Here is a 20,345-nt window from a genome sequence, read left to right as displayed (position 1 = left end):
CCTGGCCAATAAACCAGGGTAATGAGACAAGCCTGACTGAAGCCAATGAATCCAGGTATCACCGGAGTGAACTCTGGGGGATAAACACTCTTTTCACTATTTCAGAATCCTCTTTGCTATTTTCCAGATCCTTCTAGATATCATTCCAAAATCATAAGGAAGAAAAAGGAATGCAGAAAATGAAACTTGAATTTTATTTTTTACCTTTTTGACTACGCTGAGTTTGTCTGGTGCATGATCAAAAAGTGTGTCAAAGGCATCACGCTCTGATTTTAGAAAGAAAAACAAAATAAAATTAAAACACCTCCAACAGCCATGTACGGGAAGCAAGTTCTGTCCCAAGCTCAAAGGTCTTTCTCAGAAAGCCACATAACACAGTCTCAAGCTAAAAGTTATCACCCTATTTTTGTGTCTAGCTAAATGCCAGAGCAAAGTCCGCTTGGAATTTTAGAGGTAACTGAAAATAAACATATAATTCACTGAATTCCCTTTTCTGCCATTCATGAATATGAGCGAGATCTAATTCAGCAGTGTACAAAGAGCAAAGCTTACATACAGTACGAAGATTTGAATTATGTTTAGACATTCAAAGCATTGTGTAACAATATCTAATTCAATCTAAACATCTACAAAATTGACTACATTAGTGCAACATTTCACACTGTGGCAACTTTTGGGTTGACTGAAATTTTCCAAACACTGACTTTTTCGGATGACAACTGTCATCATCAGGTAAAGCAAGAAAAATTTAGAAATCCAACCAATTGCAGCTGCATTAAACATATGAGCAAAAGCATTAAAATGCTGGGAAAAGTGTGTGGGGTTTAAGCTGTTAAAGTTTTCAACATAAACTTGGAAAAACTGTTAAAAACTAAGTTTTTTTTTTATTTACAGAACATATTTTCATAGTCTTATATTGTTAAATAAACAAACACATTTATTATCCAAATTCCTTTGGTATCTGAAGGTATGTTATTTAGCCCCTATAGCCCCAACATCACTTGTTTCCAAGTACCTTATTAATTACTAATGCAGATATTCTGCAAGAGGAGAAATAGTAGCGTTCACATATTATAACTGGGGGAACAGAGAAACTAAATGCCTTTATCTCACACAGTCCTTTACAGAAGCCCACATCTCTTTGGTGAGAAGTGGTGACTTAATGCCACTAAAAACTAAATGCAAAAAGAGAGGTCTCTTGGCAGCAACACCAAAAAAAAAAATAATTTATTTAGAACACCAGATCTACTTTTGGTAAGGTCTAAACTCTAAAATCTAGCGAACAGGGAGGAGATAAAATACTCCATGCAAAGGAATTAGAGGGGGCTGACTGGTGGCTGAAAGGGGACAGATAAAGGTAGCTTTCTTAGACCTTGTACCATCCACCTCTGCATCAGTAATTTTCATGTGTTCATTTATATATCACTTACATGGTCACATTATGAAGGAGGTGTAATTCTTAATGCTGGAGGTTGCAAAGATTTTTACTTGAAAGCCACTAACAACAGTACTAGGAAATACTGCCCCTGTGCAGCATTTTCACTATTTGTTACTTACAAATGGAAACATACCAAGAGACCTGTCTAAAGAGCACAAGCAGTATAGTGGGTCATCTGGTTCTACCCAGTATGCTCCACATTTGTGTGAAGTAACAAAACCTGTTCCCATAACACATTCCAACCCTGAGGAATTCCTCAATCCATTGTCTTGATCTGCTGAAGAAAAACAGGATTTCTGTGTCTGATATAAATAAACAAAAAAAATTCAGCGTCAACTTTGTTACTTACCAAATCTTCCCATCATCATCCTGCAAGTCAGAGCATTCAAAAATACTGGGTTAGTTCATGAATAATCACTTTGAAAAGACCAGGCCATAGACTTAATGGGCCTTCTCCTGCAAGATGCAAAGACTAACCACTTCTACCAAGTCAGAGGGTTGAGCATGTTGCAGACCAAACCCAACGTGCCACAGGAATGTCCCCAGCAGACCACCCACGATGCCAGGGAGATAAATTTGAAGTTAATGGAAATGCATAATTATGTTTTACACATAATTATGATTTCTTATGCATAATTATTTTTATGATGAAGAGTGAATGAGCACATGTACTTCCATGTACAGTTTCTACCAATATAGTCATCAGACTACACCACACAGCTCAGAAGGAGCAAGGCCATCTATCTCGCTTTAATCTGTTTTCTCTGAAGAAAGAAAACATACATCATATCTGGAGATTATGGAAATATGAATGATATACGCAGCCAGTGACATCAGACATATGCAGATGTTTATCAGCTGAGAATCAAGTCCTGATTCGCACAGAGGAATCTGAAAGTATTCAGTGAATGTTGGATTATGCTGATCATTGCATTTTCTGTAGCTATACTTGTATCTGGGTATGCAACACATTAAACAGCAAACCTCTTAATATTGTGTAATATTAAATAACTTAATAAAATACGTGTATAAACATACATGCAAATCTATGAACATTTGGCTTGCTAAAAAAAACATCTAAACCCCACTCCACAGAATACATTTTACAAACCACATCTGAAGGAGAGGACACGCTAACTATATTGTTCAAGAGCATAGGAGGGAGGGGAGGAATTCTGGCCCACAAACCTGAAGCAGAGCTCTGATCCTACAAAAACACCATGAGATCTTTAATGTCCACACAGAGATGTTATGATCTCATTTTTGAGCGTTTCCATCTGAAAGCTCTTCCCCACTGAGCTAGCCACATGGTACTTCATTTATCTTCAAAGTCACTGAAAGCTGAGCCAACTCTACAGGGAGCCAATACACTGATAAACTGAAAGAGGGCTCATGTTAAGTCCCTCTTAGAAGGGATGCCTTCAGGCCATGCAAAGGAAAAACTCAGCTTTTATTTGCAGCCAAAGTGCATGTCTAGCCTTCTCCTTATAAAAAGGACTGTAAAAACACAAAGCAAAGCAATCTGTTGCAAAAACTGGAGAGGGAAGAGCTTTATTTATTTTATTTATTTTTGCTGAGCTCTAGTTAAAGTTACAATTTTAACAGGGTATTACTTCAGTTTTGAGAGGTATTTCAAAGAATTGCCTTTTGTCAAGCTAATTCTTCTCCAAAATACCTACATTGGTCCTTCACTTGAGACAGGCAACAGCACTGGGCAGAAATTAATTCTAAATGGCTACCTCCAGAAGGCAGGAGGGAAAAGAAAAGAAAAAGCCCCACAAAGGGCAATGAAAAAAAACTGTAACACAAGAACGTCAAGAAGACACTTTTCTCCTTCATAACATATTTCCATAGACATTCTCTATGGTTAAAAATGCACAACATAAAGACATTAAGGGACTCTGTTAATTTAACAGGGGCAGGGGAAGATTGTCTCTCTCTCATCTTTGCAAACGGTCTCACATCATGCACCACAGCCACATTCTGAAGCTAAAGTGTTTTGTGCTTACTCTGTTGTAGTTGTCAGCTCCTCTGTAACATGAGTGGTCTGAAGGAGGCCTTCACGTTTCTGGAAAGGAAGACAGAGTCAGAAACAGAGATGGCATTAGCAAGGGAGAAGCTCATTAGGGCCTCTGCAGCATTCAGCACCTTTCAGAATTCTCAGAGCAGAAAACTGGATAAAGCGTGCTCACTAAGTTTTGCAGATGTAGAGGTGAAACAGCTGACACAGGAGGGCTCACTCCCAGAACAGTGGCATTTATCAGGCTGACAGCCAAATGGATGTTTGGGAAGTGTGTGTGTACATATACAGATATATATATCTGTATGTATTTGCAGCCAACAAACTGGCTAACAATTCTCCCAAGACCACAGTCACATCACGCCTGGAACACAAATTAGAGACAGTTTGTCAGCCCTGTCTTAAAATCCCCAAGGCCACTTGTTCGTGTCACGGCGTCAACCAACAATTTGACACAGTTGGCAGCCTGGGTCTGTGGAGAGGTCTGGGGCCGAAATAACACAGATGGCTGCCCCCAGGCCAGGGCTCCAGTGTGCTGGCAAAGCTCTCTGGGCACAAGGGCAGCTCTCCTAGAGCAGGCAGGTTACTGAGGCCACCAGCCACATGCCTTTCAGGCACACATCCACCAAGGAAGTGTAGGGAACATAAAAAGCCCAAGTAGTGATTTCACAATGAATATTATTTCCCTGTTACATGGTTTTCTCTCCTTGGGATAATTTTCTGCATGAATAAGGAGTCTCCTACCCAACAGAGTTAGCATGCAGTGAGATTCAGTTTCAAAACAGCTTTTTAACAGCCTCCTCAGCTCTGTTAAGACACAGCGCCTTGACACAGGTAGGGTCAAATGTTTCTGAGCCTCTCCAGAGTTCTGGAGACAAGGCACATGCCTCTCAGAAGCTGGAAGTGCTTTCACCTGAATCAAAAACTTTCTTAACATCTCTGTGGGTCCCTTCCAAAACTATGGGATATAGCCTTATGCCTGAATGAAGGAACTTCTTTCCTCCCTTATCGGCACTTAGAAAGCTGACACAAAGAGCTCAAATCTCAGCAGCCATCTAGGAACCAGGTCTGTCAGAATGACTTATGGCAGGGTTAATAAAGCTGCTGGCTCAGGTAAGCAGGGAAACCACCACCCCCAGGCACAAGCTCCATACACACATGCCATCTCAATCATTTTTGCCAACTGAACCCCAAATAAGAACTTAGTAGAGAGAACAGCTTTGAGGAGAAACGCGTCCTTCCCCAGAAGCAATCTAAGAAATAAAAATTGAAATCTGAAAAACAGAAGAACTCCTGCCCTTCCAATCCCTACTCAACAAATAAAGGTAGAGTTGCGTTCTCAGGCCACCACCAAGGGAGCCTGGCTGAAGGCACGGTGAGAGCCACGGTCTCCCATAGCTGTGCTGTTACAGCTCCATGCCTGTGCTGGATGCCGCCAGTTGGCCATGTCTTCACAACACCTCACTTCCCTATCATGCATACATCTCATCCTGCTCCCCCAAGGGAGCCCCAGGAGTGGTGCCAGAAGGTTTGGTGAAACAAGCCAAGATGACAGCATGGATGGAAAAATGAGGAAGCATCTGACAGGGCAATGTTTTCTTGCATACAAAACAACGTCATCTTTATTCCGTTCCATCACATCCATGCTTTATTAAAACAGGTTTTGGGACCTTCCTGGCACCACACACCCCAGGGAGAAAATGCTATAAACTGTGAACAAAAACTCAGTAAGCGATGACTATCCACATGCCTGATAAGAAAGAGGAATGGATGCCAACACTGACTCCCCAATAGGTGGAAATGGCAGCATTTCTGTGTAGCCCCCTCCAAGGCAGCTGAGCACGCTGCTGGCACAGCAAGCCTAGGTCCCTTGGCCTTGGAATCCAAAAGCAAACATCATTCTTTGACTCCTTGCACCACTGCTAAGAGACGTCCTGCCTTGCCTCTGACCTTTCAGTCTGCAACTCTGACTAGAAGGGAATTATTGTAAAAATACCTCTGATCTCCCAGCAGCACCAAGGTGGGACATGCTGCAATTTCAAAAAGAAGAATGAGGAATGCTAAATGCAAAAGATGGCAATTCCTGAGCCTTGTGAAAATAACAAACACAGTGAGCCTTCAGAACAATTTTTAGACTTCTTCTTTCTGAGAATATTTTCCTGAATTAGGGTGTTTCTTCATCATCAAGTTTACATTTCAAATATCAGGCAGTAGAGTCAGCTGGAAGAAAACCCTCAGGGTTTTCAGTTTTCACTGGAAGCACACAGCGAAACCATGAAGTTTCTCTCCTCCCTGCCCTCACTGGGGAGGGCTGGAATGACAGGCACATGCCAAGTGACACCAGTGTGAAAACATGTACCATCTTAGACTCGTAACTCAGCACTTGGAGTAGCTATCAATAGGATCTTAATTAGAAAACCCACCTAATCCCTTACCCTGCTAGGACAATTCATGTGTAACTTGGACATATATTGCCACAGTTATGAAATTTTCTGTTTTACAAAAAAACTACCAATAAAAAACATTTCTGGAGGTTGATTTAAAAAAAAAATGTTTGAAAGTAGCTAGGTTTCAGGAACTCTACTCTTGAGAGAAGCTACCTCATGGAGTTCACTTTATAATACAAAATAATATAAACAGAAGTGTTTTTCTGTTGGGTTAGTCTTGTAGTTGTTCTAGGTAACACTGACAGATAGATTAGGTAAAGGTTCTTCCTTCAAGTAAGGTAAAGCAGAAGGCCCTCTCCAAAATGCTTGCGAGTTTCTGAGCAACCTATACAGTGCAGGACCAAAAGAGGATAGCTTATTGTTTGACAGATACAGATCCTTCTCAGACTCTAAATTAACTATTTTTAATTTTAAAGAAATACAACACTTTATGACAGTCTCGGTCTGTCACCTCAAGACGCTAAAGGAAGGGATAAAGGAAGGGAAGAATTTAAGGGAAGGGCAGAATCACCACCCTTCTGTTGAGGTCTTGGTAAATACTTTCCATATAGCACAGTGATGTCATAATATCTCATTTTATGGAGCAGGACACTAAAAATTAGAGAAGAAAAAGCCCACAATACTTACACAAGCTAGTAAGGCATTTCGCATTGCTCCAGGATGGGCTATGGAAATGCACACAACTTGGCTAAGCAGTAACTTGCTAAACCAGTATGACTCTTATACTCACAGTGCAAACACAGCCCTTCCTGGGCAAGCAGCACCTCATGCATCTGCAGTGTGAGGGCAGCTCAATAAAGTTGGTAATGAAAATCCTAAGCACCCAAGTCACTCATGAAAGTGAGACTTAATGAGTTGAAAATTTCAGCGTGGGTGTGTACTTGCACAACACTCCCACAACATCTTGCAAGGTTTTCTTGCTGTGAGGTCAATTCTGCAGAGCTTACAAAGAAGGCACCTAAACTGTTGATTAATCCCCTTAAATGCATATTCAAGCCAGAAAAGTCATGTAAACTAAAAACTCTCAAGAGAAGACATTTTATGGTAATTGTGATCTAGTTTGACAGAACAGTAATCATTAGTAGGATCTATAATAAGAGCCTATTTAACAATAAAGTAATAATTATAATAATAATCTTCTTAATAACGGTTTTCTTACTTGGATTAGGAACAATATTAACCTCATTAACACTCTTCTGTTTGTCATTAGTATAACAAAGGCTAAATAAAATCCATTTAGAGAGATCTGTGTTACTGAACCAACATGTATTTTTAGACTAGATTATGGATGTTGAACTACAGAAATTCAATTTACCAAACTATAAGGCAAAAGTTATTGTTCCAGAAGAAACATGCTTTGGTTGATACCGTGCCTTGCTTTCCATTTAAATAAACAAAGCTGCAGAGTTGCAAGCCTTTCCTAGCAGTATGATAGGGGGGCTGAAACAAGCCTCCTCTTGCCTGGGGCCAGCTGAGGTAGGCTCACAGCCAGCAGCTGTCCTAACCACCGCCAGGACTCCAGGCTCTAGATCCAACAGCAAGAGCTTAGAGCTTAAATTAACTCTCATTGTACCATTACTCTCACACCTTCAGGCACTCCCTTGGGGACACAGAAGCAGCTCTTTTTCTCTTTTGTTTTTTTTTACTAGTTTCTGTCAGCCTTTATCTCACCCTATCTTCACCTCCGCCTTGTCTAGCCTCAAGATGCATGAACTCTGGTGAACCACATGATCTCAGTAGGTCTCTTCTCTGTAGCCCTCCAACACGAAAAGATGTGAAAACACCTTCTCCATGGCCTTTCCCTCTGCTATAGACGTGGAGGGTCCTGAAGCTTGAACTAAGGACAAGGAAAGGGAGGCTTTACCTCTTTACCTAATGATGTTTTCCGATTTATCAATTATGGAAGACACTTCACTGTACTGGGCAGAAGGAGATTTCTAGCATCAGGGTGTCAGAGCACTGTTGACCACTTTATATTTGCTTTTTCCTCCTTACCTTTCCAAGACAGTAAAAACATTTAAGAAGAAATTGGTGTCCTATTTACATTCATGTTACTTTATATCTGACTCACCATTCTTAACATGAAAAAACTACAGCAGGCTGCTATCAGTTCAAAATCACCTCTTAAAGATAATACATATATTTTTTTTGTGAGCCAGGGAGTATCCATCAACTACTCATTTACATCACACCCTGTACCTCTAGATCATTCAGGCAGGCAGCCTGGAAAATGACATTATTGAAATGTAAAGTAAAATAAGGCTTACTAAATCAACAACTATGCAATCATATCTTGTAAGAGGATCCACGTTTGCAAAACAGAGCCCAAGATCACTTTATCCCTCTCTATTCCTGCAAGGAAACCTACTACCGCTTGACAGCTCAAACAGTGAATGGCATGAACAAAACGCACTTTGACAGTCTGCTGCCAGCAGCTGAGCCTGCCTTGCAACAACAGCACTGAGCACCACAGCAAACAGTCACCACACAACCAGAGTGCCAGCTGGAACAGCTCTGACTCGTGTTTCAACAGCGGTTGAGAAAAGCTGGGTTTGCATGCTACAGACTGTACTGCCACAGGAGCTTCCGCTGGGATAGAAGGTGAGGTAACAAGCAAGGGCACATATGCTCCAAAAGTACAGTCTTTGTAGAGTGAACAACTTGGTCAACACCAAGCAGAGACAGGAATAACTAGAGCAATATCTAGGGCAGGATGGAAAAAATCAGGGTTCCTCAGGTCAGATCTCTTTTCCATATCTAAGGAAAGCTAATAAAAACACAAGGCTGTGAAAGAAACGATAGAAGTCTATTAGCATGCCAAGGAAAACAACATGTCTAAGTCTGCATAATAACTTATTGGGGCAAAAGCAACATCAGTAACAGGCTTCCCAGACTAGGGAAATTCTATGTGCTGAAACTCCTTTGTGTGCTGTTTGTGTTTCAATGGCTTCTCTACAAAAAACGCATGCCAAAAACCATTTATTAAAGTGCCAGAAATTACAGACATGACTCTCTCTCATAGAAAATCCCATCACATGTTTTTAGCTGGATATTGCAGTAGCAAATGTTGGTACCAAAAATATTAAAGATACGATGTTCTTGGGGTGACATTTAAGCACAGCAAAAATACATTCCCAGGACTGGGACTCACTGAACAACTGGGACAAGAATTTTCTAAATGACAAAGAGATCAGGGGGGCAATGGATGAGAGCAGCCCAATACTGCAAAATCAGAGTTATAAACAGTGACTGTTCTGATCAGTTTTGAGAGTTCATACTCACCCGTACAACTACCACTTGTACAGACACATGTTCAGGCAGTCGAATGGGAGCTCGGAAATGCATTGCCAAAGCTACCAGAAGGTGAAGAATGGAAATCAGATTCTTGCCATGGATTGCTAAAGGGAACAAGGAAAATGAAGCAAATAAAAGAATTCTGAAGACTTATTTTAAACATACAGCTCTGAGAAAAACGCAGGAAAAAGGCAGTGAAAAATCCCTTTGGTGAACACAGACTTTTTACGCTTTAATCCTTTTTCCTCTTTTTCCTAAATTTACAAGGCCTACAACACAATTTTATAGGTAATAAAACCTAGATCCAACCCCCCCTTCAAGTTACATGCCTAACTTAGGAGTTCAAACACTTCAGCTCCCTCTCTTGTCAACAAAGACTGGCAGACTCAATCATTGTCTTCCACTGTACTGCCAAAACTGGAGAATTCTGCTTTTAGCAGACTTCCAAAGTGTTAACACAAGCTTTCCTGGCTATATGAGATGAACCCCGCTCAGTGCTTAGGGGAACAGACATCTCAAATTCCACTCTCACTTTTGGACTGTAACAGGCCATGCTTGAACAGAGGACACGTTTTGCTTAGCTTGTCAGAAGCTGCATCCTCCAGCAGGACACAGGATCCTTTTGCTCTCACTGGGGTGGCCTGAAGGATTAGACCACACTCTATAGTACTCAAATGACTAATACATCTCTCACACCTGTAGGGATTCAAATTCAGGAAGCAAACAAACAACTTTCTAATGAAAACATAACTTTAAAAGAAAAAATTACTTCAGTTATCCCATAGCCATGTACATCTGTCCTTAAACTAAGACCACAGAAGAAGGTACCAGTTACAATCCAATACATGGATGTTGCAACACCCTCTACGCAAACAAACAGATAATTTTTAAAAACACACTGCATCACAGAGAATATGATCAACCTACTGATTATCATACCCTCCTTGCCTGTGAAGCCGAGACAGAAAGCCTAACAGAGTCCTTACAGTCAACGTTCCACTTGATTGTCCAGCCATGGGGTCGGAGTAAATCATGGACAGCTTCCAGTACTGTCTGCAACTTTTGTTTCTGACCAATTTCAGATTGCGTCACTTCTGCCACGTTCAGTTTACGGTCAGCCAATTTTTCTGTATTTGGAAAGAACAACAACAAAAAGAACAGACAAAATAAGATTAAACAAGGGCCTGGGTGGGATTAATGAGCACAGAGCACTGGGTAGAGCTGGACTCTGCTAGAAATTTTCCAAAAGAATGATCTTCCTTAGAAAGCAAAATAGCTGAAAGCAAACCTTTCATCGAAGTGCATCAATTCCAATAAAACTTGTGTTAGAAAACTGGTAAGGTCTGGCAGAATATGCTCATCAACCAGGTGTCAAAATACATAACAGTGTTCAGATAGGCACCAAGTTAGTAATAATATTTATTGTAACTCCCATTTTCTTTCACTGTTGAAAAGCATTTGGCACAACACAGCCTCCACTACACAAGGAAACTGCACAGGTTTAATGGACTTTTCTAACAACAATTCAATTTAGGACAAAAAAGGGGAAATTTTGTGCAAACATTTACTTCAGCTTGATAAGCTTTATTTCAGGTTAGCTAAGGTATGAATTTAAGCTAAAGCAAACTGCCTCCACAAACCATCATTTATGAGTCACAGACTCATATGACCCACTACTGACTTAGTGGAACTAATTTAAAGAAAGAAGTAAGTTGGTACAATCTTGTCATGTTGTTATGACATTGTCACATCATGATTGATCACTTCTAAAAATGAACTAATGCAGGAAATTTTGTAAAATGTCATTACTAAAATTTGAATTCTGTTTCTGTAACACAATTATTTGTTGCCAAAGCCACAGACAAGTCATTCTTCTCTTCCTCTGCACTGCGGCCCTTGCCAAAGACACAGAAGCAGAACTTCTCAAGAAAAAAAAAAAAAGAAAAAAAAGGCGAAGAGAGCTGAGAAAGTGGGGTAGAGTCCTCCAGCCATCAGAACAATGGGAACAGCTAATCTCTTTTCTGCCTTCCACCCTGGAGAAAAAAAAAATCATCAAATTCACTGTGCTGCTGAGACTACGAAGTCAGGACAAACAAAACATACTTCACCAAAACTTTTTTCACAAAGTGGCATGGGCTTCAACTCTAAAGATTCTTTCAGAAACATTTCAGAGTTGTCAAAACCTGTTATACCAATATTGAAAACGGTTCTGCTCTCAAGTTCAAGAGTATGTTTCTTCTGGACATTTTACATAGCTGAAGATATTTTTTTTTAATTTTTTAGTTGGTTTTTTTTAAGAAGTGACAGAAATACAAAAATACTTTAGTAACCCAAACAGAAGAAACTTGAAGGTTATCAAATCACAAATACCTTGAAGATTTTGACTGCTTCTGTCAAACTACAGTAGGAAATTTTTATCAAATCTGAGTAATATTCATTGGGAAAATGTTCTTTAACTAATATGTGTCTGAGTTTTTAAAACTGACTACCAAAACATGGAATTATTATTTTAAATTTTAGATGTTTTTACAAAAAAAAAAATATATTACAGCATTCACTCTTTGGACATGAGTTATGGTTCCTATTTACTCTCAGCCGAGGTTAGCAAGCAGAAATTTATTTCCTTTCACCCTGACACCATGTATACCAAGCCACTGCAGTCCCTCTGCACCTCACTACTTGTACCTTGATAAAATTAACTAAACAAGCTGCCTCAGTCAGACAGCTATTTCTAATCTCTTATTCCAAACTGCTTCAAAATAAGCCCACTGACAAGCTGTGGTCTTTCATCTTTTTTGTGTGTCTGCCTGCTAAGGCAGATCTTCTTGAAACAACTCTCACACACAAGGAATGGTAACAACTGCTTTAAGTATAATGACCCTATTTTGTTAGCCTTTCTTGCAGGCACCAGAAGACATGCACAACAGAGGGCTGACCATTCCAAGGTCTTGAGTAACAGGAGCACCACCAGAAGCGTGACGGGCTTTGCCTCTTGGATCAATGACACGGCACAAAGATGGACAGATTCAGTAATATAAAGTCTTATTGAAGAAAGCAGGAAACCACTGAAGAAAAACACATGATGGTGGTTGATTTGTGATAGCTTCAGGTCGGGGGAGAAGCATTTGCTGTCCAGTAAGGCCCAACAGGAAGAAAATGAGGAAAAAACAGCCCAGTTAAAGTCTCGGGCTGCAAGATGTACATGCCTATGTTTCCTCCTGTAGGATACGCAAAGTCCAACTGAGCTACACGTGTACATATGTATGTAAAACTAAGCACTTTCTAAATGTCTGCAGGCCTGAGGGTGGAACCGTAGCCTCCACAGGGAGCGTAAGAAAGCAAAGATACCTACAACAAATGTCTACAATGAAATGCACTACCACCTGCTGTAACAGCAGTGTCTCTATGTTAAGAAGTACAACTGTATTCACACAAATACTCCCCAGCTAAAATGAACTCTACACCCCTGCTCCCCACCATAACTGCAGGGTTCCAGCTGCAGTCTAACCAAGCAGTGTTAAAAAGTACTCTTGTTTTATTCCTCAAGTTATTTTTGAGGAGTTTTATTGCACACAAAATTAATTGCTGTTAACCACTTTCAAAAGTTTGTGAATGCTCACCAAAATGCTGCAGACCTGTTATTTAAGGCGCATACGCAGAAAATTCAGTAAGCAGCATCCATTAGCACCAGTGGAATTAGCACCGCTAGGTCCTCTTGCCCCACTCTGACACATACATCCCACATCCCAGCCCACTCTGGAAAACATGTCACAAGTAAACCAAGAAAAGTTCTGACTATCTGTCTCCAAGAAACAGTGTGGATTTACAATGGCACTTGAAGCTTCCAAGTCTATTTGTTTGCTAAAAGCACCCCCCCCATAAATCACTACGTCATCATAAGGTTTTCTCCATTGTGCTTCTTGTGTGAACACACACATTGCAAAGATGTAAGGGGGTTGCAAAATTAAAATTCTTTAACCGAGTATAGGTTTTCATGAAATATTCACACATAGGCGTGTATTACGAGTACATGCCTGCTGCCATGCATTCTCTTTTTCTCATTTTTTTCTCCCTAAAAAGTAATTCTATCAGGACCTCACAAAAGTTCTCAGCCCAGCAGCTTTCAGAAGCTAAATACACAGACAAGATTTTGGACCACATGGCCTCTACTTGGTTCCCCACTGTAAACACCAATCTCTTCACCTTTTTTCTGCCACATACTTCAGCTGCCTGGACTATACTTAGTCCATGAAACAAATACCTAAGAATCATCTGGATTTCCTCCCCTTTCAGCAGACAGCCTGAGAACAACAGATGGAGAAGCTGACACTGTAGCTATCAGTAAAACAAATTGTATCCCTGGTGAGATGGTGAGTTACTGCATAGGCCTGCTGCTGTCTGCAGCTTTGGAAGAGATTAACTTTGGGCCCCCTCCAGTCCTTGGGGACGCCTTCTCTTGTGTGCACTCACCTAGCAGCTTTTGCAGCACCTGCCCATCATAAAGGTCCTCTTCAAGCTGTTTGACAATGATTCTCTCCTCCACCAGCACATCATTAATCCAGTCAATTAGAACCTGGAAATACAGAAAAAGGAAACAAATGTCTAAAAACCACTGAAATATGTTCCTTTCATTCAAGACAGTAATCAGGAACATAAAACAGAGCAAGAGTAACGATATTTATGTATTTCCAAGTTACAGAGATAGACAAAGAGATGATTTTGCTCTATTGTTTTTAATTCAGGTCTGGCAGCATGACAATTTTAGTGCCCTCTATTTTTCCTCATTAAAATGTCTCATTGCACCAGTTCTACAGCAAGTAGCAACTAGCAGCTCTGCAACAGTAACCTTTGCTAGTATCTATATTCTCCAGGTCCCACAACTCACGTCTTACCTGCTTTATGTGAACAGCAGACCTGCCAATAGATAACAATAGTCCTATGCTCACACCATGATCTCTACCCCAAACAGATGAGTGGTGTGCCAAAGAAGAGCTTCAGAGAGCAAGTACGGTCCTACTACTAGAAGCTAAACAAACCCACTAGCTAGATCCCTGCCATCAGCAACAGGATAAGGCACTTATATCTTAAGTTGTTGCAGAGTACAGAACTCTGAAATTAAAAATTTGGTCAAACAGGCCTGATAAACCATTCTACAACATATATAATAGTCCCCATATGCTGACTAACATAACTATAAAAATCATTCAATCACCTACAAAACAGGAATGAACATAAAGAATGTTTAAAAAGAAAAGGAACTGAGTTTATTTTTCCAGGTGCCAAAGATAATAACTTCAAAACAGTTACAGGAAAAATAGCCTTGACTGATTGAAGTTGGCAGTAGTGCTTTCCTCCAATTTATTATTTGGAAAATGAAATTACTTTCATAAAAATATCATTGTGTGGGAAGAGACACAATGTTAAACCCTGCTAAATCCTTGATTCTGTAAGACGGGAAGAATATTGACAGTCACAGACATGCAAAATCCATTAACTAGAGCCACCCAAAGCAATAAGCCTCATTTAATAATTCTGCAGTTTTAAATTTGCTTCATATAAAATAGTGGATTCTTTAAATTCACTTTCTGATTAAATCCCATACTTCTGCCTTTCCTCAGTAGTCACGATGGCTAAGAAAGTTTTGGTGTTTTAATATACAAGAGACAGCGAAACAAAAGAAAGTAAACAAAATATAGACAGGTTTGCACTGGATAACATCCACCTTGGCAATCCTAGGAAACACAAGCATTTGAATGTGTTCATTTGAACATGTTGGTCACAAGGACATTTATGTTATTAAGCCTGGCTACCAAGGTTCATTGAATCTACCAACCTCAAGTAAGTTTCACAAGGTTTAGTGTCCACAAAGAAGTTTACAATCCAAACACAAAATATTAATGTTTTATGCATGTCTAATCTCTATCTTTAGTACTTCCAAAGCATGCTGAAAATGTGCAGGGCTGAAACTCAGCTCTAAAAATAGCATAAGTGGCAAATTTTAGCTGAGTGATATGGCAACTAGCCAATTTATAGAAAGCAAGGATCACCATCAATGCTCACATATTCAAATCACTTTTGCCCTCTCTAAGCTGCCCAGAGGGATTAAAAACCTCAATAATAAAAACGACTCCTCTAAAGAGGAGCTTTATTTCTTTCAAAATAAAACTTTTCTGGTAAGTTATTCACTAGTCAGTATCAGCAACTTGTATCAAAAGCAATCTTCTCTAGAGCAGGTAAAGGAAAAGAGGAGGTAATGCTTGAGACAAATGTGGACATACAAAGTTGTGCTCTGCACCAGTATTATTTCCCCAGTGCTCCCCTGTAACCTTGCAGGAACCTTACCTATCACTTGGGCCATTCCCCCTATCAGATGGTCTCTGCTGTGTGGTTACAGCTACCACCACTGTTCCAACACATGCCGCCAAGTTGTTCCACACTCTCACATCCACCTAATGCCTTTTGTTAGGCAAGAGGGTCATACAGTTCCTCCCGCTCCTTCCCCTCATGCAACACCTTCATGGCTTGTAACGCCAATGAATTATCAACTGCACTTGAGGAGCCCAGCCTGCTGGCACAGCAGCTATCCCTGGCACCTGGGGTGCTGGATTGAAAGGGTATTGCAGCAGCATGCCCTGGCAGGTACATGTCATCCTCTCACTTTGGCTGTGGTCATGGGAGCCATGCTAGGAAGCCTGTCTCCTGAAACATGCTCCAACATGCCCTAGAAACCATCTCCTTCCATTGTCACACAGCCTGATATATGTTACCACGTGTGGGCAGAGAAAAATGTCAAGACAATTCTTCCTGCGTTTCACCCTCTATCCTCTCAGGATGCCTCTTCAGCAGCCTCTGCATCAGGTAAACTCTCCCTGCCTAGTCCTTCTCCTCTATATTTAAAGCTATGGTTTCCAAAAAAATTGTAACACATCAGCTAGCATCTGCCACAAGGCATCAAACCTTTGGAACTCCTTTGAAAACCCCAACCAAGATTATCTTATCAGGGATTATAGCCAGCAAAACTTAAAAGCAAGAAGATGCAGCCTAAATAAAAGTTAGCAGAGATCTGCTCCACAGGTGGGGAACCATGACCACATTTGGCAAGAAAACTCCAATCAGCTATTCTTGTCTCTTTTGATCTTTTTCAGGGTATAGAAGGACATTCACGTTAAAAGGCGGAGAAAGACATTAGGCCAGACTTCCAAAAGTCCTCAGAAGCTCTGTTAAAGGAAGACTCAGGATGCTAAACTATTTGAAACCATTAACATTTTGTCTGTCCTGTCCTGAATGGTACTGAAGTCAGAATCTAGAAAATGTCAAGGAATTAAAAATAGAAGTCTGGAAGTACCTTCTAATGTAGAAGTCAACATCCGATTTCCAAGAGTGTAGGTACACAGGAATCACAAATTAGCTTTGGGTACAGGGTGTTAAAAAAGGGAAATACGTACACTACGTCCTACTTAAATGTTTCAGAGAAATTTAGCACTGAAGAACTTGTGGCAAAAAAGTACATAACAGAAATATAAGTTAAAAGAACTATGGCTAGACCTTGTTTATTATTTTAATATTTCAGAACCTGAATGAAAGAAAAATATCCCAAAGAACTTTTTAACTTCTTTAGTATTCAGACTACAGCTCCAGCTCCGCCACAAAAAAAATGGATCTGCAGTTTATACTCACAATAAAAAAAATAAATCCAAGTGTTCTTTTTTAACAGCCCTTGAAGACTGGCAAGTGCTGCAATTAGAAAACAAAACCAAAAATTAGATGCCCCACCTCTGATTTCCTGGTTGTGTCTTACTTTGGAGACTGGAAAAATCTTTCTGCACAGAATTTGTTTTTTTTTAAAAAAAAAACAAACAAACTTTTACAAGGGAAATAAAGCACCATATTGCTTATTGAAACGGTGAACACACAGAAATATGTTGACTCTCTGCTCATGAAAAGTCAGCTCTCCTGTTCTTTGTAGCTGCACCTCCATGCAAAGACAGAAGCAGAATATATTTAATAACACCTACAAATTAAAAGAGCCTGATACAGGCACATACTACATGGTGGAAAACACACAGAAGATGTGTTTCCACACAACCAACGCTGCGTTCAAGTTTTGGGGCAAGACACTGAGGTGTTGGAGCACGGCCAGAGAAGGGCAGTGAAGGTGGTAAGGGTCTGGAGCACAAGTCCTATGAGGAGCAGGTGAGGGAAATGGGGTTGTGTAGTCTGGAGAAAAGGAAGCTCAGGGGAGGCCTTGTCACTCTCTCCAGCTACCTGAAAGGAGGTTGTAGGGAGGTGGGTGTTGGTCTCTTGTCCCAAAGAACAAGCCATAGGATGAGAGGAAACGGCCTCAAGTTACATCAGGAGAGGTTTAGATTGGACAGTAGGAAACAATTCTTCACCAAAAGGGGTCATCAAGCATTGGAACAGGCTGTCCAGGGAAGTGATTGAGTCACCATCCCTGGAGGTATTTAAAAGACATGGCACTTAGGGATGTGGTTTAGTGGTGGACTTGGTAGTGTTGTGTTTGCAGTTGGACTTGATGACCTTAAAGGTCTTTTCCAACCTAAGTGTTTCTATGATTCTATGCTTACCTTCAGTCTGCCTGGTCTCACACTTCTCTATCCATTTTTTCGTTTCTGTGCCTGCATTTCATACACCTGCAGTTCAATATTGACCTTTACGCTCGGGCTACATTTGCTGTGTTAAATAACGGGTGTAAGAGGTACACGCCAGTGCTGAGGAAGTGCTTTATTGCAAAGCCTCTCCTCCCAATGTGAGCCCTAACATCCTTACACACAAGGGCTGGTGAACCCACAAGATCCCCCACGTAGTTAATAATCTTCAATGCACCCGAGACTCAATCTTTTGCAGTACTTGGAGACTCACAAAACAGCATGCAGGTACACGGAAGTGTTCATTAGGTCACTTGTCATACCTTTATATAAAGCTGCTTTTCTATAGTCTTCTATAGTATTTGGGATTAGCAGCTTGATTTTAAAACCTTGATACAGTATCTCAATGTCCTGACAAACATGCTTACCCTTTCAAGCATATCCATTCTCACACAAAACATCTCTGAATTGCATCAAATGCTCAGACACATGCATTTGTAGTTGCCAAATTTCCAGTGGTGCTTTAAATTCTGACACATCCATTTATCGTATCATTTTTAGGACAAATGCATATGTCCACTTAAATGAGCCATGTTACATTACTAAACACTGGGCTGAAAATTGAAATCTGCCATGTGGCAGACAGCGGAAACAAAAGTGATGGAAATCTAGAAAGAAAAATTAGCGTGCCTGGCAAATTTGTTTTTTTAGTTCATGTAAGATGGGTTTTTACATCACACTTCATCAGCTCAGTGAAGTATTTTTGTTCTGCAGGCTGGCTGCTCCCATCGCAGTGACGCACATTCAGAGTTCAAGGGCATAAGGACCTCACAGTCATCGCTACACAGCGATAGATAAAATGAAAAATAAGACAAAATACATGAACACATGTGGCACAATGGGAAAACAGGAAGCCCAGTCACCAAAAACAGCAAAGAAAGAAAACTGATTTCAATGACCCTTTTCCCCCTGACTTCTGGGAGAATTAGGAAGCAGAGATCAAAAGCTTAACTGGCTTTAGGGTTTAGCATGGAAAGTAATATTAAGAATTCATATTCAGGCCTGGAAACTGTTGACTAAGCACAAAGCACTGGCAGCCTGTAAACACAGAGAAGGCTTCTTGTTTTCAGAAGCACACCACATAGCATTTAGGAAGCACAGTTTCTTCTGGTCACTTGCAAAACCTTACCCAAAGGCCAGCGGCTTCATTTCGGTTTTCTCTTCACCACAGTGAATTTTAAGAAGCCACAAAATTAGACATGGAAAAAAGCGATAATTTACTACAAATGAGAATGTTTACTCATTTTAGGAAGTATCTAGATCAGCAGTGTTTGGATCTGTATTAAGTTTAGATGAGGCTTTAAAGGCCACAAGTTGTTGCAGTATCAGCCAGTTTTAGGGAAGTCTTTGCAGGGACAGAAAGCGTCTTGCAACTGTGACTTGCTGTCTTTTGTCAAGGCAAGGCACTTTGATGAGACCCAGTTCTTGCAAGTTGCTGTTTGGATTCAATTAGTAGAAGCTCTTCTTCATACTTTTCCCACTGAAATACATGAGAAAACCCTAGGAAATCTGCCACATATGTGATACGTTAAAATGTTTTTTCAAAGTCTCTGACTCAATTCCTACAGCCTGTTAAGTCTAATTATGTTTAGGACGACAACCAGCAATGAAGCTTTTGAAACTTTTACCCTTCGGCAATATCTAAACCAGAAAGGGGGGAAAAGATTCTTTCCACCTTTACACCCAATTGAAAGGGATTGTAAACAGATTCACAATAACATATAGACTAGAAACCTGAGTGAAGAGTAGAAAAAGAAACAATGTATCACAGGACACTTCTATATCCCATCACAAAACCACCCAAACTTACAATTCAAACACTCACTTAAGTCAGCAGTGCACTTGTCACTTGGCAAATATTGGGAAACGAGTAAAAGAAGCTCACACATTCAGACACCAGAAACAGTATTTTGCAAATACACACACACACATATAAAAATATAAGTAAAACAGTAACTCATCTCTTTCCCTGATTCGAATTTTCAGGTTTAGGTCTGCTCAGCCATGTATCAAACTGATTACACACAGAGCAAATGAAGGCTTCTGGCCACAGAGGGAATTTGGTTAACACCTGTGGCCAACTATTTTTAGAGTACCATCAATGATGATAATGAGCAACATTTTGAGACATAATTCTAGTTCCTGATGATTTTCCTATGTGCAAGAGGACTTAAAGCTGGTATTTTAGCTTCCCAAACTACGCAGCCTTCAACAAGGAGATTCACTATTTGCTTTAATAAAAGTGAGGGTATGAGGCTTTTTGTTGCATTGGGGTTTTTTCTGTTGGTGTCTCCATGTTACCACAATGTGATACAATCTGTCTCTCCAGAGTTACAAAAGCTCTGTCAAAATCACTTCCAAACTCTCACACATGGCTTGCACTATGCATGTAATTCCTATGGCATGAGGCTAGCAGAAATTAAAACAACATTCTGTGGAGACAAAGAGATATTAAAGCAGTGTCAGCAACAGATAACTGC

At 40.3% G+C, this 20,345-nt stretch overlaps 1 protein-coding gene across 4 annotated transcripts in view; it reads right to left on the bottom strand.

The window, feature by feature from the left end:
* Positions 1-20,345, bottom strand: part of PARVB (parvin beta) — a 74,400-nt gene that overhangs the window by 14,935 nt on the left and 39,120 nt on the right. For all 4 annotated transcript variants that reach the window (XM_037387503.1, XM_037387505.1, XM_037387502.1 and 1 more), the window contains exons 4-9: positions 13,670-13,772; positions 10,186-10,326; positions 9,188-9,303; positions 3,448-3,506; positions 1,788-1,807; positions 205-266 (exon numbers count right to left, since the gene is read on the bottom strand). In XM_037387503.1, the coding sequence (XP_037243400.1) occupies positions 205-266; positions 1,788-1,807; positions 3,448-3,506; positions 9,188-9,303; positions 10,186-10,326; positions 13,670-13,772 (501 nt within the window). The remainder of the gene's footprint in view (positions 1-204; positions 267-1,787; positions 1,808-3,447; positions 3,507-9,187; positions 9,304-10,185; positions 10,327-13,669; positions 13,773-20,345) is intronic.

The sequence above is a fragment of the Falco rusticolus genome, chromosome 5, assembly GCF_015220075.1.
Source record: "Falco rusticolus isolate bFalRus1 chromosome 5, bFalRus1.pri, whole genome shotgun sequence".
Classification (NCBI taxonomy): Eukaryota; Metazoa; Chordata; class Aves; order Falconiformes; family Falconidae; genus Falco; species Falco rusticolus.
This window is presented reverse-complemented; position numbering and strand designations above follow the sequence as displayed.